Here is a 25,551-nt window from a genome sequence, read left to right on the forward strand (position 1 = left end):
CCCTTCTGGTTACAAGTTGCTAAGAAAGTTGTTAATCCAAAACAACAACAGGAAGGGGCCAATTTAGCAATGTCGTGTTTATGTGCTAGAATAACCGAGTAAACATATATATGGAAATAGAATAGAGTTATGCCACGCAGACAAATTTAGTTACATAGATTGCTAGAAAATAAATTCTGCAAGACCTAGAATTTGATTTATAAAATATGATTGTGTAATGCTTGTTACTAAATTATTAAATTGCGTTGCGTATTTGAACAAAGAGCAGCTTTAGCCCAGCTAATGACCGATCTCCTCGAAAGCTTAGAAGAATAATGCATACAACAATACTTCAGTTTAAAAATTCAACTCTATATATACAAAAATGAGCATTCGTGAAGGAACTTTTAATTACGAAATATCTCATTTTGGCTTTTTGACATATTTTTTTATGGTTGCATATGCACGAATTCTATATACGTCAACTCAAAGTTTGGCCCAAGAAACATCTAGTCTATACGAATTTATCATTTCAAGCACAAAGATTCCTCACATTGATAATTTATTGTTATGATTTATTAGTCTGTTTTCTTTTCTTCTAGTGTCTGTTGATCGGTTGTTCTAATGTTCCCTATCTTGCATAAATATTCTCTTAATTCCTTTTTGCGTAACTTATCAAAACTCGCTGAGTATTTCTACGAAGGTAAATAGTCTTCATGAAAATATGGACAAATATAAAGATTGTAAAAGACCTCTTGGGAGTATGTACAAATTTGTGAATAATTATATATTTCGAAGGTAATTGAACACAAAAGAATGTATGTCCCATTTCTTGTCTCTGTCTATCGTATGACCGACTGTTTACTGTTAAGGAATCATGCCTCCTTCAAAGTTATTTTATGTATAGAATTGGAGAAGCACTGAACTTAATAGTTTCCTGCTTAGTATTGATTAACTGAGTCCTTATTAGCTTCAAAATATATATTGAGGTATCAATCTTTGGTAGAATTGCACTGCACTATAAAATAATATGTTGATCTCCAAAAATCGCTTATTTTTTAAGCTTTTAGCAATAATTACGCATATGACACAATCAAAATTACTGCGATCAAGTCTCTTACATCCATATATGGAAATAGAGCCGCCTCACCTAACCATACCCCCTATGGCACAACAAGTTTAGTCTCCCAATTTCTTGTATATATATAACCCTAGATCCACATACGATCAATTTGCCGTATTTCTAGTCAAACATCATGATGGTTTCAATTGGACATCTGATAAACTTATGGATCTTACTTCCATTGCTGGTTTCTGCTTATAATACGGTTACTTATACCGGCTTTTGGACTGGTTCAACGATCAGTTATACTACAAATATTGTTGTTCTTGATGGTGGGGTTACAGATGGAGTAATTGTAGATGAGTTTTTACCTTATTCTACGGCCAATGAAGTCATCACATGGACTGGTGATAGTACAAGTTACACTACTGAGTATGATCCAATTGATGGTACAGCGACTGTGGTAGAATATGTGCCTTATCCAAAGCTATATGTGACTGATACCTGTACTGGTGATACTACAAGTTACACTACCGAATATGATCCAATTGATGGTACAGCGACTGTGGTAGAATATGTGCCTTATCCAAAGCTATATGTGACTGATACCTGGACTGGTGATACTACAAGTTACACTACTGAGTATGATCCAATTGATGGTACAGCGACTGTGGTAGAATATGTGCCTTATCCAAAGCTATATGTGACTGATACCTGGACTGGTGATACTACAAGTTACACTACTGAGTATGATCCAATTGATGGTACAGCGACTGTGGTAGAATATGTGCCTTATCCAAAGCTATATGTGACTGATACCTGTACTGGTGATACTACAAGTTACACTACCGAATATGATCCAATTGATGGTACAGCGACTGTGGTAGAATATGTGCCTTATCCAAAGCTATATGTGACTGATACCTGGACTGGTGATACTACAAGTTACACTACTGAGTATGATCCAATTGATGGTACAGCGACTGTGGTAGAATATGTGCCTTATCCAAAGCTATATGTGACTGATACCTGGACTGGTGATACTACAAGTTACACTACTGAGTATGATCCAATTGATGGTACAGCGACTGTGGTAGAATATGTGCCTTATCCAAAGCTATATGTGACTGATACCTGGACTGGTGATACTACAAGTTACACTACTGAGTATGATCCAATTGATGGTACAGCGACTGTGGTAGAATATGTGCCTTATCCAAAGCTATATGTGACTGATACCTGGACTGGTGATACTACAAGTTACACTACTGAGTATGATCCAATTGATGGTACAGCGACTGTGGTAGAATATGTGCCTTATCCAAAGCTATATGTGACTGATACCTGGACTGGTGATACTACAAGTTACACTACTGAGTATGATCCAATTGATGGTACAGCGACTGTGGTAGAATATGTCCCTTACTCTTCAGATGATGACAGAACAAGTTACTCGACAAGTACAACCGACATTGACGTGACTAATGTCGGTATTAAAAAGAGAAAAGTTGGTAGTGACACTCAAACTTCCTTTCCTGATCCATCCGGTAAGAGTTTTGTTGCGTATGAAGCAAAAGCAAATGCTTTGCTTATACCATCGACTTTCATTATTGAAGTTCTGTTGGTTATTTCTGCTTTCTTTTTGGTGGCAACATGCTTCTAAGATTGGTGTTACACCTATTTGGTATTTCTCTGGATTACCTCTCCAATTCTTTTATATTTTTGGTTTAATTTCATTACCTTGAGCTTAATATTCTTAAGTTTAAAGTATGTTTATGTTTTAATATATACTAGAAAAACTATTATGTTTTACAATTGGTTAAACTATAGGATTGTACTAAACATAAACACTTTCATCTATTCTTTCCAACATTAATGCCTCTGTATTATAGTAAACCAAGCTAAAAGATTGTATTATAACCAAGTAAGGCAATTAGTTTAGATTTCTTCTTTTTAAGACAAAAACTCTAGCTTTTAGGGATAACTTGATTTATTTTTGACATATAGAAGCTTTACATAATCAGGCTATGTCTACAATACATAACTCTACAATACATAAAAAATCCAGTTATTGATACATCAAACTATTAATAAAATTAGTAGATTTTTAGACGACATTTGAATATGTCGCAGCAGAAATGTACTAATAATGTCGTGTATCCAATACTGAGGGATTACATAGTTTTGATAGTTGTTCAGTTCAGTAAGGTAATTAATACGCTTGAGTAGGTTAATTAGTATGTCGTCGATTAAATTGGGTCAATTGGTTGATGGGTTGGTGTCTAGTGCTCCACCTGGTGAACTAAAGGAAGTTCAACAAAATTTGTCTAGTCTCATTAGCTCCGCAGGAGTAATTAATGAATCGTTAGAAACTTATATTCAAGATAGAGGAGTTATATTTTCAGGTAAATATATAGCATCGAAATATAATAAAGATGAGACATCTACTAAGTACATTGATTACATATCCAAGAAGAAGTTCAATGTTCAGATAACTTCTCAGAGTGTTAGTGATTTAGAATCGTTTGACCCCCAAGTTGAATATCCTAGCTATTATGATGCATTAGTCCAAACTTTAGAGCAATACGGTCAAGATCACTATCCTTCGAGATTTGCCTTTACCGTGATACCACTCGATAGTAATTCAGTTCAGATTATTCTTATCGGTCAAAGATTAAATAATGAAAATTATTATACTGGACAATGGAAATCAATCTATAAAGTAGAAGGTGCACAATTGAGTGGAGATGTTAAGCTTGATATCCATTATTATGAAGAAGGCAATGTCCGTTTAAATTTTGATGAGAAAGTAGATGTAGCTTTAAAAGGGACTAGTGTTTCAGAAATCATCAATGCCATCAATAATTCCGAAAATGCCATCACATTAAAGATTGTTGACGACTTTAATGAACTCAATCAGAGGTACTTTAAGAACTTGAGAAGATTATTACCCATCACCAGATCCAAGATCAATTGGGGGAATGCCATTGGTAATTACAGATTGGGTTCTGATGTTGTCAACAAACAGTAGAACTGATATATAATTAAATATTAAATACTATACTTTATACAACAAAATCCGATATAATATACAATAAACGATTCATTAAATGCGGTGGTGCTCGATTTCACCGCAATTTGTAGAGCATCCATATAATAAAGAAACCCAATAAGATCAAGCCAACAATTCTAGTCAAACTGGCGTTTCTGTTCATGACAGTTCTCAAATCGCCACTAGTTCTCTTAACCTGTTGCATTAGCTGCCCAAAGTTATCATTTAATGAATCTAAGATAGAGTTCTCTTGTTGTATGGCTCCATGGATGTCGTTATTAACAGTGTTTCTAAATTGATGAAGCGTATTTGCCAATTGGTCAAATCGTTGATTGTTTTGATCTTCCCTGTGTGAATATAGCGTATCACCCATACCTGATCTTGTCTTACTTGTGTTGTCTATATTACGTTATGTTATAGTATGGCTGAGCATGATATTTATGAACGGTGATAATTTTTGTTTTAGTTCGCACCATACAAAAACAAACGTTCGGCTGCCAATTGCTACGTTACAATCAATGATTAATACTTATTATTCACACTATATAGGCTATATATTATAGATTACTTACATCCGGAAACCTTTCAATGTTCAGGAACTGTTGCAAATCCTGAGTGCCCTGACGAGGAGGCTGTACTTGTTGATGAGGCTGTGCTTGTTGATAAGGCGCGCTCGCTTGATGATAAATGTTATTACCGAACCCTACACTGGTTGGCTGTTGCTGTAAAGGAGCTTCTGGAGATCCGTAGGTTGGATATTGAGGATATGAAGGAGTTTGCTGTTGAGGTGGTGGTTGAGTAGTATATTGTGGGGCAGGGGGGTATGCACTAGGGTAAGGTGTTGAATTATTCTCGAATGGATTGGCATTGGCTCTTCTAGATATCAGGGAATCCATTAATTCATTATAGTACTTCACCTCATTATTCAATTGATTATTTAATACACCCAATTCTTCCTTCCTTATATTATATTTGTCAATAAACTTTCCAAGTTGAGGCCTTAAGGGAATGATTTCGTTATATAATTGAGTAATTTCATCTTCATTAATTGTTGTCAAATTTGCAGCAGAAGTAGACAAAATAGCCAATAATCTATCAATCTTCTTCTGATCAACGTTTAAGACTTTATTCTCTTCACTTAACTCTTGTTGAATTTGTTGGGGAGTTTTATTAACTATTGGTGTAACATAATTAAGAGGGAAAATACCGATTTTACCATTTGGTAAAGAACCACGCCACCAATCTCTATAGACTGATTCAATTACAGTAATCACATCACCTTTTCGGAAGGATAACTCATCAGCTTCATAAGAGATTAAATCATAAAGAGCTCTCACTTTCGATACAGTAGCTATTGTTTGAGCCTCTGGTGATGGTGATTGATTTGGTTGACGTTCAGATTGTGCCTGATCTTGCTCTTGCTTGGTTTCTGGTAATGGCTTTGAATTAAGATAAGTTTTTCTAACCAGTTGTTCTCTTTCATACTCCTGCAATGATAATTTAAGGACCCTTTGAAGTTCTTCATCTTCTTTTACTTTATCTACCTTACTAATCTCTCTCTTTTCTGGTTTACTTGGAGCAGAAGACGATTTGAAATATTGAGAATATTCGGATTTGACCTTGTTGTAAGCATCGGTCATAGGCTTTAATGATGGATCACTCTTGAATTCGTGATACAATTGATCAATCACCTCAACTATCTTATATTTGACAGTTTTATGAAGCTTATTATCTTTTAGCTTCTTAATCAAATTATCTTGTATGAATGATTTGGTGGCAATTTCTTGTTTCATTCGAGATCCACAATTCTCAGCAATGGATACTAAGAGTGATAAACTTCTTAATATCACATTAGCATCTCTACTTGATAATTTAGTACTTATAACTCTAATAGCTTGTTTAGTTCCATCTTCAGGATTAGAAGATATCTTATCACAAACATCAAGTATATATTGCCAATTATCTTGAGTCAAGGTGGCATCGGTAGCTCTATTAATTAAATTCTCCAACAGTATGGAGGTACCCCTGTAACCTGCCATGATGTTTTACTAATGTTTTGTATTGTCTTGTATTGTTCTTGCTTCTGAATTAGTTATTGCCTCCTTAAGTTTCTTTATGCGCAGTCACCTCTGCTCGCTACAGGAAAACAAAACCCTTTCCGTCTCCTATTTTTTGGTTGTGTTGAGTTAGCGAAAAAAGCTTTGTTGTTGTACTTGACGTTTTATGTTACTTTGTTCTGGTTAATTAGAGCTGGAAGTTAATTAGTATGCCTTCATCTAAAGATTACTTGGCTCCAATTAGCCTGTCATCTCAAGCTAGTAGTGTATCTTCTGCTGCAGCTGCTCATCGTCGTCGTGGTTCCTCGGTAGGAAAAATCGATGTAGGTGATACTAGTTCTCCTGGTTTATCAACATTACATACTTCAAAAGTTCAAAGAAAGAAGTCAGAGGCAAGAATCTTGGAATTGAGTAAAGAATCTAAGTCTGACATTGCTATAGTTAAAAAAATTTATGTTGGATTTACTGAACTTTCATATAGACATACTTGGATCGTACCTCTTATTGTATTAATTCTTTCATTCAGTACTTACTATTTATCTGCTCCTGATTCAAAAGTTCATTTATTGTTACAAGATTTGATAGTACCATCTTATAAGATTGAAGGTACCGATCAATATGGTAAAGGTAGAAATGATTTTTATTTTGTTGGATTCTACGCTATTTTCTTTACTTTCTTAAGAGAATTCTTTATGTGTTGTATTTTGAGACCTCTTGCTGGTTACTTTGGCCTTAAGAAAGAAGCCAAAGTTAAAAGATTTATGGAACAAACATATGCAATGTTTTACTATGGATGCTCTGGTCCATTTGGTTTATGGATCATGTCTCATTTACCACTTTGGTTCTTTGAGACTACTCCATTTTATACTGACTACCCTCATAAAACTCACGACTTTTACTTCAAAATTTATTATTTGGGTCAAGCTGCGTTTTGGGTCCAACAATCGGTAGTTTTGATCTTACAATTAGAGGCTCCAAGAAAAGATTTTAAAGAATTAGTCTTACATCACATCATTACTATTGCCTTGATTTGGAATTCTTATAGATTTCATTTCACGTGGATGGGTTTGGCTATTTATATTACAATGGATGTATCAGATTTCTTCTTGGCTACTTCAAAGACTTTGAATTATATAAATTCCCCATTAACTGGTCCATTCTTTGTTATATTCGTTGGAGTTTGGATTTATCTCAGACATTATATCAATTTGAAAATATTGTATTCTGTTTTGACTGAATTCAGAACTGTTGGTGAATGGGAATTAAACTGGGTTACTCAACAATATAAATGTTATATTTCTCAACCAATTGTTTTCTTCTTAATTGGGGCTTTACAAATCGTTAATGCATATTGGTTATTCCTTATTTTCCGTATTTTATGGAGGTATGTGGTTGGTGGAGTTGCTAAAGATGAAAGAAGTGATGATGAATCCGGATCTGAAGAAAGCAGTGAAGACGAATCTAAGAAACACCAATAGATACATAATTCCCAATCAAATCTATTCTTTACTCATTGTACAAAATTATACTCCTCAGCATGTATACATCTACATAATAATTTAATACTTAACCCACTTGTAGATATACTTTTTAATTTTATTTGTAATGTTGTTTATTATTAATTTCAAAGTTTAATAGATATATTTATTAATTGCAAAAAATGTAACTTTTTCGAAAAAAAAGCGCAAAAATATTGTTAAATAAGCTTTTTATCCGCATAAATGAACAATGTTACCTAACCGCTTGCTTTCGAAGAGAGATTAAGTTATTATAGTAACTCCGATTTAACTTGAGAGATGTAATGCAATCATAGGATAACTCATGCACTGATTACTGGTATTCGGTATAGTTCAATCAATACTCATATTTATATTGCCAATACCAACATTTTGCACCTAAAGTTGCAAACATATATTACACGCTCAATATTAAGTAAACTGTACACTGCAATGAAATTTATCCCATGAGCCGATAGTCCCAAAACGAACTCTGTTGTAGAGAATTATAGATTCTTAGTATATATAGCCTACATCAGCATCAAAGGTAAATCAACAATTATTAGTCGCGTACTTCTTTTGTTGAGATAACTGGACCCCTATTTTTTTAGTAGTAGTAAACATAAACATCAGCGAATCAAATTTTTGCGTTTTGTTAATGTTTTTCTAAATACTTTGAAATAAGAGATTTAGATCGTGGAACTGTAAATGTCTGATTACAATGATGAGGCCAAGAGTCTGTCAGCTCAGGTAAGACAAGAGTCTTCTTCGGCGTTTGCTTCGGCTTATAGAAATAGAGGCTCATCAGTCGGAAAAATCGATTTGGGTGATACTAGTTCTCCAGGTTTATCAACCATTCACACTGCGGCAGTCCAAAGAAGAAAATCAGAGGCAAGAATCTTGGAATTGAGTAAGGAATCTAAGTCTGATATTGCCATAGTAAAAAAAATTTATGTCGGGTTAATTGAACTTTCATACAGACATACTTGGGTGGCACCACTCATTGTATTAATCTTTTCATTTAGTGCATTCTATTTTTCATCTCCAAAATCTAGAATCCATTTGTTTCTAGAATGTTTAATTGTCCCATCTTACTATATAGAAGGTACTGATCAATATGGTAAAGGTATAAATGACTTTTATTTTGTTGGATTTTATTCTATATTCTTTACTTTCTTAAGAGAGTTTTTCATGTGTTTGATTTCAAGACCCCTTTCAATACATTTTGGCATTAAGAAGGAAGATAGAATAAAGAGATTCATGGAGCAAAGTTACTCTATATTTTATTATGGGTGTTCTGGTCCATTTGGGTTATGGATCATGTCTCGTCTACCACTTTGGTTCTTTGAAACTACTCCATTTTATACCAACTTTCCTCATAAAACTCATGATTTTTACTTTAAGATATATTATTTAGGTCAAGCAGCATTTTGGGTTCAGCAAGTAATGGTTTTAATTTTACAATTGGAGAAACCTAGAAAAGATTTCAAAGTTTTGGTAATCCATCATATAGTTACTATTGCGTTAATTTGGACTTCATATAGATTCCATTTTACTTGGATGGGTTTGGCGGTATACATTACTATGGATGTCTCAGATTTTTTCTTGGCTACATCCATGACTATGAATTACATCAAATCTCGTTTTACTGGTCCATTCCTAGTTATGTTCGTGATCGTATGGGCATATTTAAGACATTATATTAATTTGAAAATATTATATTCCGTTTTAACTGAATTTAGAACTGTGGGTCCTTGGGAATTAAACTGGGAGACCCAACAATATAAATGCTGGATTTCTCAACCAATTGTTTTCTTCTTAATTGGTGTCTTGCAAATAGTCAATTTGTATTGGTTCTTCCTTATCTTGCGTATTTTATGGAGATATATAGTTGGAGGTGTTGCAAGAGATGAAAGAAGTGATGACGAGTCAGACTCAGAAGAACAATCGTAGTAAGACTAACATAAAAAAAACTTCTATGCCAGCAAAACTCTTTAATATTTATTTATCTCTCACCTTAGAGCTGTGTATATATAGTTAATAATACCTTCCTGTAGAATGTATGTTAGTTTCTTACTGAAATTGAGTTGTAATGGCTGCGAACAAGCTGTATGCTGTTTTATTTGGTGCGACAAAAATACAAAAATAAAAACGAAGACGGAACAGCCAGCGGACAACCATCGGACCTTGCTATAAAGCATGGCAATACTGATATCGGTAGCCGACTTATTAAAGTATCATAGTGCCCATTATCCACAGAGTCCTCGAACGGAATACATTACAAAATATGTCCTACTGAATAAACAGGTTACTCAAGACTCATCGCAGGAGTCTATGGCGGACACCATTGACATAAACAATTTACAAGTCGATCCCGAAACGTTGGACAAGTATCTAGAAAACAACAGAGGTCTTATCCTTGAAAATCTGAATGTCCAACAGTTCATAGAATCACAACGAATCCATAGAGCTAACTTCTTGTCGGAGATTAAGACAAAAGGACTAACATTAAAGGATTCCTTTGAGGATAAAAGAATGAAAGCGTCTGATCAAAAGTTTTTAAATTATTAACATCAAGTTCTTATTGATTTACATTATTATGTCTATTTACAGAGTATAAATAATAACTTGTGACTATGTATATATGACTAGTATATGTTCATGCAATGGCAGGTGTATCCTGTTCAGGCTGTTGTTCTTCTTGTTTCTGCTTTCTGGCTGGAATTCTTTTTGCAGTTTCGTCAGCAAGTTTACTTTTGTTAGAATTCCAAGCTTGGAGACCTTCTAATCTTTCGTTCAAACCTTGTTCAGCAGATTTAGATAACACACCAAGTATCAAAGAAGTTGATCTTACAGAATCATCATTACATGGAATTGGATAGGTCAATAAGGTTGGTTCCATATTAGTATCACATAACCCTATAGTTGGAACTCTCAGTAATAAACATTCATTAATACAATTTCTATTTTCAACTGGATTTAAAATAACAATCAAATCTGGCTTTATAATCGATTTACCATCTTCACCCAATAATCTACCAGTTGGCTTATTGGCCATATCTACTTCGATCTTACTTTCTCCTTCTATTTGTTTAGTAACTTCTGTATAATTTGTAATCATACCTGGAATCCATCTCTTTGATACGTAAAATCCGTTAGATCTATTAGCAGCTTCTTCTAAAGCACGCTGTTGTACCCAACTTTTAGATGTACCAACATAAACAATGACACCACCTTTTTTAGAAACTCCCTTGATAACATTACTAGCTCTTTTGAGAGCAGTTATAGTTTCATTCAAATCAATTAAATGAATTCCTTCATATTCACCATAAATAAAAGGTTGAGTGCTTGGTCTCCACATGGCTTTAGAATGTCCTAAATGACATCCAGCTGCCATTAATGAAGCAATTGTAGTATCTTTAATTTCTTTAGGATTAACTATATCATTTCTCGGTTTATAAATATTAGTCAATTTTGACCCTAAATAACCTGATTGACGAGAATGTTCTAATTGCCTTAAATAAAGTTCTTGTTCCGAATATGGTCTATGATCAGCAGTTGGTTTTAAATTTGGATATTCATTCAAAAGTTTAGAAGAAGTACTAGAAGAGATTCTTTGATTTCCATCTTCATCATTCGAAATTATTGAACCTCCCGACGAATTTACAGGCTCTTCAGCCCATGGTCTATTGAAAACCTCTGAATATGGCAAATTCATATGATTAACCATAAAATCTTCCAATTCTTGATCTAATTGTTTAACTTTTTTCTTTGGTACTTTATCTAAATCTTGTTGAAGCTTTTGCAATCTTGAATTAATTAAATCGGAAGGAATTTTGTTTAATGAACTTATTAACTCAGTCGTATGTTTATTTAATTCTCTAAGAGCCTTGGCTCTAGCTATTTCTTCTTCATCCTTGGCTAATGCATCTGCAACAACCTTTTCACGAAGTTCTCTTTGAGATAAAGTAGGAACTTCTGTGCCAGAAGAGTTATACCTCAAAGCGTTGAAGCTGAGAACATTCCTCCTCAGTATTATAGCTTGCAGACGGGATCCACTAAATCTTAACATTGCTGGTAGATCTCCAAATCTAGGCTTTAAGTCCTGTGCTTATGGTCCCTCCATATTCAAAAATTCAAAATTTTTCACCAACTGTCTTGAGAATATTTTACACAATGCACGACCTTTCCTGTATAATATAATGAGTTGATATCTTCATCCTTTTGGATTGATATTTGAAGAAGCATTAAAGAATGGGTTAAAGTAAGTTGTTGTATCAATCACACACTATCGCTTCTGGTAAAATAAAAGTGGTAGAATAAAATATACATATATCAATGATTATTCGTTTAAGCTAATTGTGTAGAGACTATATATACATCTCAACTATGTGAACTAGAACTAAATAGTCTTTATATTGTGAATTTCTTGTATATTCTTGTAGACATTAAATGGTAGACTTTCAGGTATTAAAAGATAAGGTAATACTGCCAGAATTTTGATTTTTTTTGAATTTTATATTTAGATAGAGTGTATATTTTAGGCTTGACTGTAAAAAGTAGAAAAGATTAAGGTATTATACAAGTTGTTGAAAAGAGTGTCATCATTTATTGACCTCTTCGATATCGTCTTCGTCATCGTCATCGTCTTCATCATCACCATCTTCACCGAATTTACCAGCTCCTGCTTGACCCAATTGACTAGCCAATGAACTAATGTCGAAGTTTGGTGGTAAACCTCCAGCACCTCCAGCACCTTGTAATAGTTGAGAGAAATCTAATCCTCCTGGACCATCAGCACCACCAAATCCTCCTGGACCGCCAGGACCACCGAAACCACCAGGACCTCCGAAACCGCCAGGGCCACCAGGGCCACCCAAACCACCTGCTCCAAAATCATCTTCAGCATCAACATGTTCGTCTTGTTCATCTTCATCTACCCATTTATCAAAATCAGTCTTGATGTAATGATACTTCAACTTTTGTTTAGTCAATCTTGGCCAGAATTCTTCTTTAGCTTCCTTCTTTCTAATCACCAAATAAATATGAGAACCACTCTCGGTATTAGTATGTGATTTTTCAGGATCAACTTCATCAAAGAATTCAATATCTAATTCATAATGATTACCATTGTCTTGTGAATCACACGACAATTTTAAATGAGTTGAAGTCAAGTCTAATTTTGTATTAATTGCATCAAGGACTTCAATAGTTACGAAAAGTACATTCTTAGATTCATCAGTGGCGTTAGAACGTTGTGCCCATAAAACATTAGGATTAATTGTTGCAGTCATTTTCTTAATTGTTGTCTATCTAATTGCTCAATGATAATAAATTGTTAAATCCTTGTATTAGATTATGCTCAATTGTGACAAGGAATAAATAGCAATTACTAGCTGTCAATTTACTATACAGTTTTTAAGTATGGAGAAATTTTCAATGGACGCACTCGAAACATTCGAGAATTTTCTTTACAACGTGTGAGCAAAAGAGAGGAAGGTTGCGAAAAATAGCAGAAACATACTTTTATTATAATAACTAAATCAATCTTCTACACTGTCAATGAGTTGTAAGTACTCATAATAAAAGGCAATTAATTGTAAATGTGATGATATCGGAATTACTTCATTAACTCCATGAGCATGAGCTTCAACTGTAGTGGAAGCACCAGGTCTATATCTGAAGATGTGCTTAGTTAAATCCCAGTAGTATCTAGTATCAGTATTACCAGTAGCAATCCCTGGAGCTACAACTACGGTTTTCCCATGATACTCCGATTTAGGATCAGCGAATGCAATTTCTTCATATACATGACGGATTGTACCCGAGAAAAGTTCCCAAGTTTTACCAGTAGTTGGTGTAATAGGTGCCGGTTCTAATTCAGATACTTTTTCAACTGTGAAATATCCTTTTGGAGTCTTTGCTCTAATTTCTTCTCCATTGAATACAATGCCAAGATCAAACTTTTCAGCAATATATTTCACATGGTTTAAGTCTTTTGAGACAACATAATCCGTATTGCTTTCGATAGCTACTCTATGATTAATGTCAATCTCGACATATTCTGGCAAGGCATTTGACTTGGCTCCCCCATGAATAATATCGATTGCTTGAGTAGTTGTTATGAGATATCTACTCAATAATGATTTATCATGAAGATATTTTATAGCTTGCTTCTTCGAGTTTTCATCATACTCTGATCTCAAAATATCAACCCTTATCTTTGGATCTAAACTTGGTGAATAAACAGCAATACATTGATATTCGTGGAAGGTTGGGTTAACCGGGGTGAAAAAGGCATTAAATGGGTTATTTTCAATTTCTTCAATCAATTGAGAAATTATTCCAATGGAGGTATGATCAGGAGGAACGGAGGAATGTCCACCAGGAGTATTCAATCCTATGATAACGTCTGTTGATCCTTTCTCTCCTGTTCCCGGCAAAGCCAAAAGAACATCATTTTCATAAGCTAAACTTTGACCACCTTCATCAACAACCGCATAAAAGGAATCTTTACCATATCTTTCAATTAATATTTCAGCAATAGATCCCGCACCTCTTGGACCTCCTATTTCTTCATCAAAACCAAAACCAAAGATAACCGATCTTCTGGGTCTGAATCCTGATTTATATAACTCTTCTGCGGCTTCCAATAATCCAATTAAAAGGTTCTTACAATCAGCCGCACCTCGACCCCATACTTTTTCACCATCAAACACGCCTTCATACGGAGGATAAGTCCAATCTTTGATTGTATTATCTTGAGTAGGAACGACATCCTGATGGGCAGTTAAAAGAATTGGCTTTAAAGAGGAAGAACCCTCCCAAGTTATAATTAATCCCCATGTATTAGCTGTCTCGATCTTAAAGTGTTTCCAAACAATTGGGAATGTATTTTCTAAATATTCATGAAAAGGTTTAAACTTGTCTTCCCAATATTTAGGATCGTCTTCAACTAAAGGACTATCATCATAAACATCAGTTTTAACACGGACAGATCCTGATAGTTTTTTAGCCGATTGGTTTCTAAAATTTTCGTCCAGAATAATCCTGAATACTGTGGAATTGTCTTCCAAATAGGAACTGGGCCTAGCATAATCATACTGGTGGCACTTTTCCTCAACCAATTGAGCAGAAACCTCATTTGTGCTTTTAATAGGAAAGCTCAATTGATTGAAATAAAATATGGCTAAAACTACCAATGCAATAACTATATGGAGATACCTCCAAAAAGGTGCATATCTGTTAATCTGACTTGTTTTCTCCATCGAAGTTATAGTCTGCTGTCTAAGATACTGTTCCAATTATTAAGCTTAACAAGCATTTGGCAAGGAGCCATTCTTATCGCGTTGCGCAATACGGAAGTGCGGCTCATGCAAAGAGGAGATAAAAGAGACAGTTTTATAATGAGTCGGTAAGTTCCAGCACAAGATTTGAGAAAAATAAAATAATTTGCAATCTCATTAAATTAAAAAAACATATGGATTAACTACTTTGACTGAAATTGCTATCTAAAACCAAACACATCGCAGTATTAAGTGCTGTGATCTAAAAGTTGTTTAATGCTATCAACAACTGTTTTCTCTAAGCCATAATATTGCTTACCAAGAATTATTTTTATAAAAGCATCGTTTGATTTATCTAACATAGTTCTCTTAATGGGTTTAGCAACTGGTAACTTACCTGCAACTTCAGGGAAGTTCTTTCTAACAATATCTACCATTTCTTCATTGGAAAACTTTTCTGCAGTAAGATATAATCTTTTTCCTTGAGCGGCGTCTTTTTCAAACGCTTCAATATGAGCTCGTGCAACATCACGGACATCGACAAAAGAGTTCTCTAATTCGGGGATGGGTTCGCCCTTCTTAAAATTCAACACATCAGCAACAACTTGAGCTGTGAGATTTAAATTCTTAAGTCCGGAAATAAAAGCTTGGGGTCCAAGTACATATACAGGAAGAATAGTTGAAAGAGTGAAATTCGGTTTCTCTTCTTTAATAAAATTCCAAGCAGCTAATTCTGCAAACTTTTTAGAAGCAGAATATCCTTCAAAAGAATCACCACTGATTCCCTGCTCATATGAGATTGGATTCCAAGTATCATCCGTACAAGAAAATGTTGTATCCCCCATGCCTGAAAAGCTAGTCGCTGTTATCGCTGAGCTAGTGTAAACCACTTTTCTAATTTGAGGCGCAAACTTCTTAATTGATACGAGAACATTCTTGGTTCCCTGGATAGCTGGATCTAATAGATCCCTTTCATTATTTTCAACAGAAAAAGAAACAGGAGAAGCAGTGTGTATAAATACTGTAGCTTCAGGATGATTTAGTAAAACCTTATCGAAAGCACCATCTTTTTCTAAAACTTCAACTACTTCATAAGAAAAATGTTCATGGTTAAAATCTTTAAGCAATTGAATACCTTTAACAGACAGTCTTACTTGACCAATAACAATGTATCCTCTATCCAATAATTGTCCAACGACGTGTTGAGCTATAAAACCGGTAGCACCAGTGACGATAACAGTTTGAGCAGTCATTTAACAACACAATTGAAAATATAGATTTGAAGTTAGTTCCTTAAGTTAATATCTTATTCTTGAGCTTAATATCATGATACCATTTCCAAACGATTCTTATACCTCCTTTTATACCTTTCAGATATCAGAATAGTATAACCGGAGATATATGTAGTTCTTTCCAAATTAGGTAAGACCGACAAAAGAACTGCGAATTGTAATCAGTCGCAAATGTGTGAGGCAAGGCAATCTTTGGTGACTCCTCGAAATGTATGGTTCATGAAAGAGGTGTTTTCCAATTAATAATCTCCAAAGTAACCCTTTACATTATAGATAAAACAAAATGTCACTGCTGTAACCAATGCATAATCTACATAGCTTTTGATTGTGATTTGTTAAATTGCTGTCAAATTTTTTAAGTAATAAGGCTATGTCGTGTGTTACAATTTGTGACCCTTTGTATAATATCTAGTATTCTGAATCAGTTCTAAGTGATTCATTTATATTGAGAAATTAATATGGTGCATACCATGAGCATAAAGTATGGAACTCATTACTTGATGTACCTTATCTGCTGCAACTTTCTGATATGAGGGGTGCGACATTTCGATTCAGTTATCTGTTGAATAGCAAGCACAAGATAATTGTTTGCCTCCACCACATTTGCTCCACTTTCAAGTTTACCACATACAAACAGTTCATACAACTAATGATACAAGGATTACCGTTAGAAATACAAGTCAAACTATTACGACTAGTTCCAACTAGTGAACTCAAGCATGTCAATTCCCATTTCTATATTTTATATAATGACCTTTATTATGCCAAAATCATAGAAACATTTGGGGATGACATTTTGGGAGTTCTCTTAAAGATTTTGCCGTGGTTGAAGGAATATGTCAAGAGTTTGGATGTCTTCAGAAAACAGTCTAGGCAATTGATCGCTTCAAGATTGAAGTTAACCTCGACGGCTTCGAATGATTTAAATCCCTTGCATTGTATTTATATTAAAGATTCATGGAAATATATCTATTCAATCCTTAAGAACAAAAGATTATTTGCAGAATATTCAGATTATAAAATAGATGAGCCTTCTAACTATGTCTATAATCATTTTGTTGAAATCAATAGAACTTATTTATTATCATATAGAAAGTCGTTATGGCTAGCTCCAGGAACCTATAATCTTAATATAGGATTGGTAGTGAAACATGGAAGCGGATTGGGTACTACAAAGTTTGAAGTAAAGTTTGAGAATGAACTCACCGAACCTACAGTTCAAACGTTTTATCCACAGACCAATATTAATGAAATACTTCCAAAAAAACAGTTCTGTCTTCTTAAACTTGGAGAAATCAATTTACCGAAGTGGAGTAAACACAGAAAATTAAATGGTGGTCCTGGATATCATAACAAACTATACAGAGTGGAACTAGTGATGGAGGAAATAGGATTGTATTTAAAATCGGGGTTTAGAATATTTTTCATCGACATATCTCAACCGTCTGTTTTATTTAATGATTATGATCTACTATATTATACAGCCAATCAAGCAGACTATCGCTATTTCATTAATATTCCTTTGAAAAATCTTTATAAGGCATTGAATCATGTACAAAACGGTGGTGCCTCGGATAATTTAAGTTTTCAAAATGCATTAAAACTATATGGTGAGGGAGATCCTAACCTAATACTTGATCAATTTGATAAGACTTTTCTTAGTGATTATACTATAGAAGATGAATACAGTAATGATAAGAATAATTATTCACAAGATTCACTTTATGATGAAAAGAGTCTTATGAAATATGCAGATTTTTACTTTAATAATGAGTTCAGAAGTATTTATTTTAAATTTCAAACGGTTTATCAAAAAAGGCAATTTATAAATAAATTCGGAGATTTTGAAATAGACTATAAGAATTCAGTGAGCCAGGAAAGAGATAAGCAAAAATATGAACGAGCTTGTAGTTATGATAAAGATGGTTTAAAGTGGAAAATCCCCGTATTGGGTGAAATTTAAATAGTCAAGCTTTTCGCAATAGTGAGAATACACATAAAAAATGTCCCTAAAAATTGTAAACAAGTAATCTTGAATTATTATTGAGCGTTATATAATTTGATTTTTCTAAAACTGTGCTGGCACAATAGTTCTAAATATTTGTAATATTCAAATTAGTATGAGCAATGAATATCTGATAAATGATACCCGACATGAATCAACGCCCGACCCAATTACTGACAAACCGAGCCAACTACCAGACTCCCCTCCAAAAAGCATGAATCATGGCGATGATAGCAGCAATGAAGGAGATGATAGTTCCCAGACGCCAGAATTTAATAATAAGAGAATTATTTTACAGAGATTCACTGTATACAATTCCTTAACCACGATGTATATAGTGGGAAGTAATGCCAAGGAGACATTATTTAGAATTCTTGAAATTAGTAAGGATCCCCAAAATGAAGTTGAGTTAATGATAATTGAAGATAAGAGTTATTTTTATACAAGAAAAGATATCGTTGAATTGTTAAATGGATTAGATGAATCTATAGAGGGTGGTATTCACAAAATAGCTCATGGTTATGGCTTATTAGGATATATTAGATTCACAAAAGGCTATTATCTTAGCATCATTACCAAGTGTAGCCAAGTTGCAATACTTGGTGGCCATATAATATATCATATAGATGAGACAAAGTTAATACCTTTAGAGATTAATTATCAACGACCACCTAAATATAGTGATGAAGAAAGATTGCTATCTATCTTTAAATACTTGGATCTAGGTAAGACTTTCTACTTCAGCTATGCATATGATGTGACCAATTCATTACAGACTAATTTTATGAGATATAAACAGGCTGCAACTGAATATAAATCTAATGAATCCACAGGAAATGAAAATGAAAACTTTAGGACTTTTGAACATAATGAAAGATTTGTATGGAACAATGTGCTCCTAAAACCAGTCCTCGCAAATCCAGATATTGCTATTTTTGAATGGTTTCAACCCATTATCCATGGATTTATAGATCAGGCAAAAATTTCTGATTATGGGAAGAGTTTTTATATTACTATTATTGCTAGAAGGTCTCATCATTTTGCTGGAGCTAGATTTTTAAAGAGAGGTGTTAACGACAAAGGAAATGTTGCAAATGAAATTGAAACAGAGCAAATTGTTTCAGATATGCTACTATCGTCTTTTCATGATCCAAAGTATGGATTCTATAACAGTCCAAGATATTCAAGCTTTGTTCAACACAGAGGTTCAATTCCATTATATTGGACACAAGATTTGAACAAATTACCTAAACCTCCAATAGAAATTAATTTGTCAGACCCGTTTTACCAAAGTTCAGCAATTCACTTCAACAATTTATTTAAGAGGTACGGACTGCCAGTAGTAATTCTAAATTTAATCAAGCAAAAGGAAAGACAGCCAAGAGAACTGAAACTAAATCAGCATTTTGTCAATTGCATCAAATACTTAAATCAGTTCCTACCTATCAAGAATAAACTTAGGTATTATAGCTTTGATATGTCCAAAAATTCCAAGAAAAACTTGGATGTGATTACTCCTTTACAGTCTATAGCAGCCGAATCTCTTAAAGATATCGGTTTTTTTCATAATGGTTATGATTTAAAGCACACAAAGCTTCAGACCGGAATTATAAGAACTAATTGTATTGATTGCTTAGATAGAACTAATGCTGCCCAATTTATAATTTGCAAAGAGGCACTCACGTATCAATTAAGAAGCTTAGGCTTGATATCGGCGAATAAAACGTTAGAGTATGATTCAGATTTGATAAACATTTTAACTGAAATTTTTCATGATCATGGTGATACGATTGCTGTTCAATATGGTGGTTCAAATTTGGTTAATACGATGGACTCATACAGACGTATCAATCAGTGGTCTTCTCATACAAGAGATATATTAAATAGTGTTAAAAGAATATACTCGAATTCATTCATGGATCTGATAAGACAAGAAGCAATCAACCTATTTTTGGGTAATTATGTATATTCACCCACCAAGCCCAAACTTTGGGAATTACAGAATGATTTTTATTTGCATAATGATATGGAAATAGCAGACATCAGAAGAAAGATCAGTTACATACAATGGTTCAATGATAAATATCTATCTTCCGAAAGATATAAATATAATTCTTCGCTGGTCTATCTGTCAAAATATTGGGATGAAAATTGGAGGCTTGATCCCTTTCCAGATTATAATGACAATTGGTTTAATGAATGCTATGTTCCCAGAAAATTCACATCGTTTACAGAAGTATTGCAGTATAAGATGAATTCTAACGCGAGATACTTCCCTACAAATTTAAGTCTTGAATCATTTGACTATAGTCCTTATGAGCCAAGGATTCCGAAGAATTCAGAGGAGCCAATAGTTGAAGACATAAAAAGTGGAGAAATCAATTTGAGATATTTGGATAGTTGTGCCACTGAAGAATTACAGAAAGGAAAAGATGATCTCTACTCCACAGATAAAAATGCTAATAAAAACAGAAGCAATTATTTAAGAATAACCAGGCCAGATAAGATCAAAAGCTTTCTTTCAAAAAAGATTGAGAAATTTGCTTATAATGGAAATCGAATGATCGGTGCTAATAATGATGGCTTAACTAATATATATTCCGAGTCAGAGGAAATGTTGACTCAAGATTCCATATTTGATTGCTTTTCAGAATCCGAAGAGAATTTTTATAAACCTACTGTCAGCCAATCTGATAAAAACCTTTACAAATCACAGTTAAATTTCCACCACGAATTGAATTGTGTTGTGCCAGCATATAAGTCTAGCTTTTCAACAAATTCTCTCAATTTTCAGCCAAGTGAAAAAGATGTTGAAATCTATAACTTTTATTGTGAGCTAATTTCTAACTCATCATATCATAGATCTTCTGAATATAGTACATCTATGAGTATCAATCAATTGCAATATCCTGATGAACATGATTTAAAAATTTATTCTCAATATTTAGGTGTTGATGATGAAAAACTTATTTCTTTAAATACTGAAGATAATTACTTCACATAATATATTAATGCAAAATCTCTTAAACACTTTTGCTCTCCTGCAATGAAATAAAAACTGTTGTCAAGTCTTTATTATATAATGCCAATTCTGCAATTTGAACTTGTAAATACTCTTCGTTACCAAAATCTGTCCTTTCCTTCTCTAAAATATTCCAACATTCTATCTTCTAACAATACATAATTCCCACGAAACGCAATTCATAGAAAGCATCAAACTTAAACGGCTAATAATAAAATTAAAGACAACAATGGCATATAGCTCAGGCTCGTCAAATTCAATTCTAACAAACATCGATAATCAACTATAAATTACAATACATATTACTACTACCACCCCCACAAAACAACCTATATCTTGTTGGTTAATATATCAGAATCCATAATGTATTCTTAAAACAAACACTTCTATTAATCATAGTGATACTAGGTGATGTATGTTAATTACTGTTTCACCAGTTCCACCTCCAGTCGTCAGACCAACTATTGCCCTTAATGATACTGCAAGATTTAGCCTTTAAATTAGCCCAAATTATTAAAGCTAATATTAACGTTCAAAGATTTTGTTGCAACATGTTTGTAAGCTACAATGGTTGTGAAGACAGGTAGAGTGTTGTAACTTGCTACAAATGGTTGTAACAATAAAAGGGGGGTTGTAACAATAGAAAGGGGGTACTCTAATAATGTGTTATTAGAGTTGTTGTTACAACACATGTGTGTGAACTCAGAGGTATAAATAGACCTCTAATATCCCTATAGATAATTATATAGGTTTTATATAGTAACTATGATAATATAAGTATTTTGTTTAAGAAACATTAACTATGGAATCTTTAACTCTAAATGTACAAGACATTGATGATCTCATTGTAAGATTGAGGACCGAACGACAAGTTATGAGCCCTGCTTCTGCCAGCGTGCAAGTCAAGTTGAAAGGACTTGAAAACTTCTACACCTGGAAGAGCAGTTTCGTTGACGTCTTCAATCAACTTGGGATCTCAGGTTTCTTAATTCATGGAAATGACTTTTTTCAATTTACTGAAGAAGTTGGTCCTACGGATGTTAATAGATTGAAGAGTAGTGTTGTAGGAATGCTTAATCATGTTCTATCCTTGACCATATCTGACACCATTTGGAAGGAATACAGAGGTTATTCAGGTGATACCGCTTACCTTTCAATTTGTGAGGAGTATGGTAACATTGATTTTACAGCTGCTGCTAGACTCATTAGAAAGTACGGTTTTGGTTCTCCCACTGCTGACGATTGGGAAATGCTTGGAGAAAATGTTTTCTGCCGTTTTAATGGCCAAGAAACTAGTGGACTTATATACTTTGCAACTATTCCTGATACTAAATGGGGACAAATTGAAAGGGCTTTTCACTCCCTTAAAGAAAGAAAAATCAATGCTATTTTTGATGTTGCTACTATTCGGAAATTAGCTTTACGTATTGGTACAAATCCTCCTGATAATTTAGACTTTACCATTAACCTGGATACCGCTTTAGTTGTTAATCGTAGTAAAAAGGTTATTTGCTATCATTGTAAGAAGGAAGGCCATAAGAAGAATAAGTGTCCAGAACTCAAAAATGAACAATCCAGAAATGAATCGACCAATGGTACAAACACGAGCAAGTCTACATCAAGAAGTAGTTTCTACGTTGGTGATCTGGCTTTTCAAGTTTCTGAAAAACCCAGAAATGCTGTTTTTCATTTTGATTCTGGTGCTTCAAGCCATATTGTTAAGGATATTAGATTATTTTCTGAAATTGACACTAATTTTAAGCATAATGTTGATTGTGCTAATGGATCAACCATGCAAGTTGAAGGTATTGGTAAAGTAAGTCTTCCAGATTTTGATCTTACTAACGTCTACTATATTCCCAAATCGGCGGTTAATCTCATTAGCATCCCTGCAGCAGCCCGTAGGGGTGCTACCTTCGTCTTTGACTCAACTGGAGTCTATGCAGGTTTTGCATCTATTGATCTTGCTGCGAATAAATTATCGCACCATGGTAGTTTACGGGCAAATTTGTATACTATTGAAATTGATACTATGAAAAATGAGGGGGTTGGAAATGCATTTATTGGTAATGTTGCTAGAACTCCTCAGGAAATTTTACACAAGAGACTTGGTCACCCAGGTCGTGGTATTCAGGATAATTTTAGAAAACTCGGAATTCAGTGTCACCTGAAGAATTGCCGTAGTTGTATGAAGTCAAAGATGACTTTCAAATTTCCAAAGTATTCCACTCGGAGAGCTACAACACTTGGAGGAATCCTTCATATGGATGTCTGTGGTCCATTTCCACCAGCCTATAATGGTTGCAAATACTTTCTCACTATTGTTGATGATAAATCAAGATTCATTACAACTTTTCCAATGACTTCTACTGCTGAAGTTGGTCAACTTATTATCAACTTCATTAGATCCTGTGATCGTCAGAATTCTGCAAAGGTTCAAATAGTTAGAACAGATAATGGTTCTGAATTCAATAATGTCAAACTTACTAATTTCTTTCATGAAACCGGAATTCGTCACGAATTGACAGTACCATATCACAGTTATCAGAATGGAGTTGTTGAACGTTCCCACAGAACAATTCAAGAATTTGCTAGATCTTTACTTCGTGATGGATCACTTCCAGATCACTTTTGGCCAGAGGCTGTACTCACTGCTACGTACTTGCTTAACTTAATGCCTCGTCATGCTCCCAAGCATCAGTTGGTCGTTCCATATGAGAAATGGACTGGGAATCCTCCCAATTATGACCAATTACGAGTTTTTGGGTGTTTGTGTTATGCTTTGGTTCCCCCAAAATTAAGAGTGTCCAAATTTGACTCTACATCAAGGGAGGCTATTATGTTGGGATTTGACCCAAACAGAAAAGCCTATCGATTATATGATTTGGTCACTCGGAAAATCTTTTCTGCCAGTCAAGTTAGATTCATAGAAGATGAATTTCCTTTTGAAAAGTTAGCCTACCAAGGTGAAATTAATGTTCATTCTAATACCACATTGGGGATTAGTGGTGGAATTTCCTCTCTTAGATATTATAATTCTTCCGACCGCTCGCCACCTCCTGTTAGAGTTACCAATGATGATCACTACCGATCTGATGCAAGTATGAATGAACTCGATGCAACTAAGTCAGAAAATGTTAGGGATACCGACCCTATTGATTATGAAGTTAATATCACCCACGCAGATGATTATAATGGAAATGATTATAATGGAGATGATTATAATGGAGATGATTATAATGGAGATGTTTATGATGGAGATGTTTATGATGGTGATGATGATAGTATGACTTCCCACGAAGAAGATGTCGCTGAACCTACTTCCATTATCGAAGTACCCGATACCATTAAACCTGCTGTTTCGCCGGATGCTGAAGAAAATCTCGTATCTCCATCACCTTTAGAATTTTTAACTGTTCTGCGTTCACAACAGAAACGGAAGAGACGTGAAGCTGATCCGTCCAGTAACATTATATTACATTCCACTGCTTTAATTCCATATCAGCCTGAAATGACAGCTACTTCAGACTATGGTTATACTGACTCCGACTCTTATGCTCCAGACTCCAAGAAACTCCGTCGTACGACAGAACAACCCCAAATCATGTATTATGATTCCGATCATCCACCACCCAGTAGTTCTTCAATTGCCGATGATACTAGTGATGATCCAGAATATGCTGTTTATGTTGATGCCTTTCCTGTGGATTATATTTACCATGTCCAACTGCCCATTAAGGTTCCAAATACGTTTCAACAAGCAATGAAATCCCAGGATCATGATAAGTGGAAATCCGCCATGGATGATGAATATCTGTCTTTAATTGCCAATCATACGTGGACGTTGTCTGGGCTTCCTGAAGGTCGTCAAGCCATTAGCTGTAGGTGGGTTTATTCCATAAAAGGTGATGGAAGTTATAAAGCCCGCCTAGTCGCTAGAGGCTTTTCACAAATACCTTCTGTGGACTACCACGACACATTCGCGCCTGTTATTAGGTACGAATCCGTCCGACTTTTATTGGCTATTCTGGCTCAACTACACCTTATTATTCACCAAATGGATGTTAAGACTGCCTTTCTTAATGCAGATCTCCATGAAGAATTATATTTACGTCAACCACCAGGATATGAAGTCGATGACCACAAGGTTCTCAGATTGCATAAAGCCCTTTACGGGTTAAAACAATCTGCGGCCCAGTGGAATCTTAAATTTGATGCTACATTAAAGGAACTTCAGTTTAAGCGTTTGGAATCTGAATATGGTCTATATATTAGACATCGTTCATCAGGAATCATAAT

The 25,551-nt window shown here is 34.4% G+C and overlaps 12 protein-coding genes across 12 annotated transcripts; 6 read left to right on the top strand and 6 right to left on the bottom strand. All coding sequences in view use genetic code 12, as the record gives it.

The window, feature by feature from the left end:
• Nucleotides 1–1,235: 1,235 nt before the first annotated feature.
• On the top strand, nucleotides 1,236–3,069 carry RJT21DRAFT_128413 (uncharacterized protein; the record flags this gene model as incomplete). The annotated part of the gene is made up of 1 exon (XM_064882917.1): nucleotides 1,236–3,069. One exon carries the CDS (start codon nucleotides 1,236–1,238, stop codon nucleotides 2,703–2,705), a length of 1,470 nt encoding a protein of 489 aa, XP_064736280.1. The 3' UTR covers nucleotides 2,706–3,069.
• A 181-nt stretch (nucleotides 3,070–3,250) lies between these two features.
• On the top strand, nucleotides 3,251–4,152 carry RJT21DRAFT_122777 (uncharacterized protein). Its single transcript, XM_064882505.1, has one exon. The coding sequence runs from the start codon at nucleotides 3,282–3,284 to the stop codon at nucleotides 4,071–4,073; it is 792 nt and encodes a 263-aa protein (XP_064736281.1). The 5' UTR covers nucleotides 3,251–3,281; the 3' UTR covers nucleotides 4,074–4,152.
• On the bottom strand, nucleotides 4,153–4,621 carry SFT1 (Sft1p). Its single transcript, XM_064882506.1, has one exon. The coding sequence runs from the start codon at nucleotides 4,465–4,467 to the stop codon at nucleotides 4,171–4,173; it is 297 nt and encodes a 98-aa protein (XP_064736282.1). The 5' UTR covers nucleotides 4,468–4,621; the 3' UTR covers nucleotides 4,153–4,170.
• Nucleotides 4,622–6,332, bottom strand: HSE1 (ESCRT-0 subunit protein). The gene has a single exon (XM_064882507.1). The coding sequence runs from the start codon at nucleotides 6,131–6,133 to the stop codon at nucleotides 4,652–4,654; it is 1,482 nt and encodes a 493-aa protein (XP_064736283.1). The 5' UTR covers nucleotides 6,134–6,332; the 3' UTR covers nucleotides 4,622–4,651.
• On the top strand, nucleotides 6,333–7,812 carry RJT21DRAFT_122780 (TLC domain-containing protein). Its single transcript, XM_064882508.1, has one exon. It carries the CDS (start codon nucleotides 6,361–6,363, stop codon nucleotides 7,627–7,629), a length of 1,269 nt encoding a protein of 422 aa, XP_064736284.1. The 5' UTR covers nucleotides 6,333–6,360; the 3' UTR covers nucleotides 7,630–7,812.
• A 543-nt stretch (nucleotides 7,813–8,355) lies between these two features.
• Nucleotides 8,356–9,600, top strand: RJT21DRAFT_110 (TLC domain-containing protein; the record flags this gene model as incomplete). The annotated part of the gene is made up of 1 exon (XM_064879911.1): nucleotides 8,356–9,600. The coding sequence occupies one exon, from the start codon at nucleotides 8,356–8,358 to the stop codon at nucleotides 9,598–9,600; it is 1,245 nt and encodes a 414-aa protein (XP_064736285.1).
• Nucleotides 9,601–9,959: 359 nt separating this feature from the next.
• Nucleotides 9,960–11,895, bottom strand: RJT21DRAFT_131620 (mitochondrial 37S ribosomal protein uS2m; the record flags this gene model as incomplete). The annotated part of the gene is made up of 3 exons (XM_064883068.1): nucleotides 9,960–9,979; nucleotides 10,402–11,625; nucleotides 11,802–11,895. The coding sequence occupies 3 exons, from the start codon at nucleotides 11,893–11,895 to the stop codon at nucleotides 9,960–9,962; spliced, it is 1,338 nt and encodes a 445-aa protein (XP_064736286.1).
• On the bottom strand, nucleotides 11,771–13,054 carry SBA1 (Hsp90 cochaperone). The gene has a single exon (XM_064885760.1). The coding sequence runs from the start codon at nucleotides 12,939–12,941 to the stop codon at nucleotides 12,252–12,254; it is 690 nt and encodes a 229-aa protein (XP_064736287.1). The 5' UTR covers nucleotides 12,942–13,054; the 3' UTR covers nucleotides 11,771–12,251.
• Nucleotides 13,055–13,159: 105 nt separating this feature from the next.
• Nucleotides 13,160–14,915, bottom strand: RJT21DRAFT_136367 (M20 family metallopeptidase; the record flags this gene model as incomplete). The annotated part of the gene is made up of 2 exons (XM_064883264.1): nucleotides 13,160–14,765; nucleotides 14,847–14,915. The coding sequence occupies 2 exons, from the start codon at nucleotides 14,913–14,915 to the stop codon at nucleotides 13,191–13,193; spliced, it is 1,644 nt and encodes a 547-aa protein (XP_064736288.1). The 3' UTR covers nucleotides 13,160–13,190.
• Nucleotides 14,916–15,048: 133 nt separating this feature from the next.
• RJT21DRAFT_53663 (SDR family oxidoreductase) lies at nucleotides 15,049–16,261 on the bottom strand. Its single transcript, XM_064884971.1, has one exon. The coding sequence runs from the start codon at nucleotides 16,184–16,186 to the stop codon at nucleotides 15,182–15,184; it is 1,005 nt and encodes a 334-aa protein (XP_064736289.1). The 5' UTR covers nucleotides 16,187–16,261; the 3' UTR covers nucleotides 15,049–15,181.
• A 213-nt stretch (nucleotides 16,262–16,474) lies between these two features.
• Nucleotides 16,475–18,278, top strand: RJT21DRAFT_122784 (uncharacterized protein). The gene has a single exon (XM_064882509.1). The coding sequence runs from the start codon at nucleotides 16,755–16,757 to the stop codon at nucleotides 18,186–18,188; it is 1,434 nt and encodes a 477-aa protein (XP_064736290.1). The 5' UTR covers nucleotides 16,475–16,754; the 3' UTR covers nucleotides 18,189–18,278.
• Nucleotides 18,279–21,234, top strand: RJT21DRAFT_109646 (phosphatidylinositol-3,5-bisphosphate 5-phosphatase; the record flags this gene model as incomplete). Its single annotated transcript, XM_064879905.1, has 2 exons — nucleotides 18,279–20,797; nucleotides 20,858–21,234. The coding sequence occupies exons 1-2, from the start codon at nucleotides 18,346–18,348 to the stop codon at nucleotides 21,232–21,234; spliced, it is 2,829 nt and encodes a 942-aa protein (XP_064736291.1). The 5' UTR covers nucleotides 18,279–18,345.
• Nucleotides 21,235–25,551: the final 4,317 nt, after the last annotated feature.

The sequence above is a fragment of the Scheffersomyces amazonensis genome, assembly GCF_036850825.1.
Source record: "Scheffersomyces amazonensis strain UFMG-HMD-26.3 chromosome Unknown RJT21scaffold_7, whole genome shotgun sequence".
NCBI lineage: Eukaryota > Fungi > Ascomycota > Pichiomycetes > Serinales > Debaryomycetaceae > Scheffersomyces > Scheffersomyces amazonensis.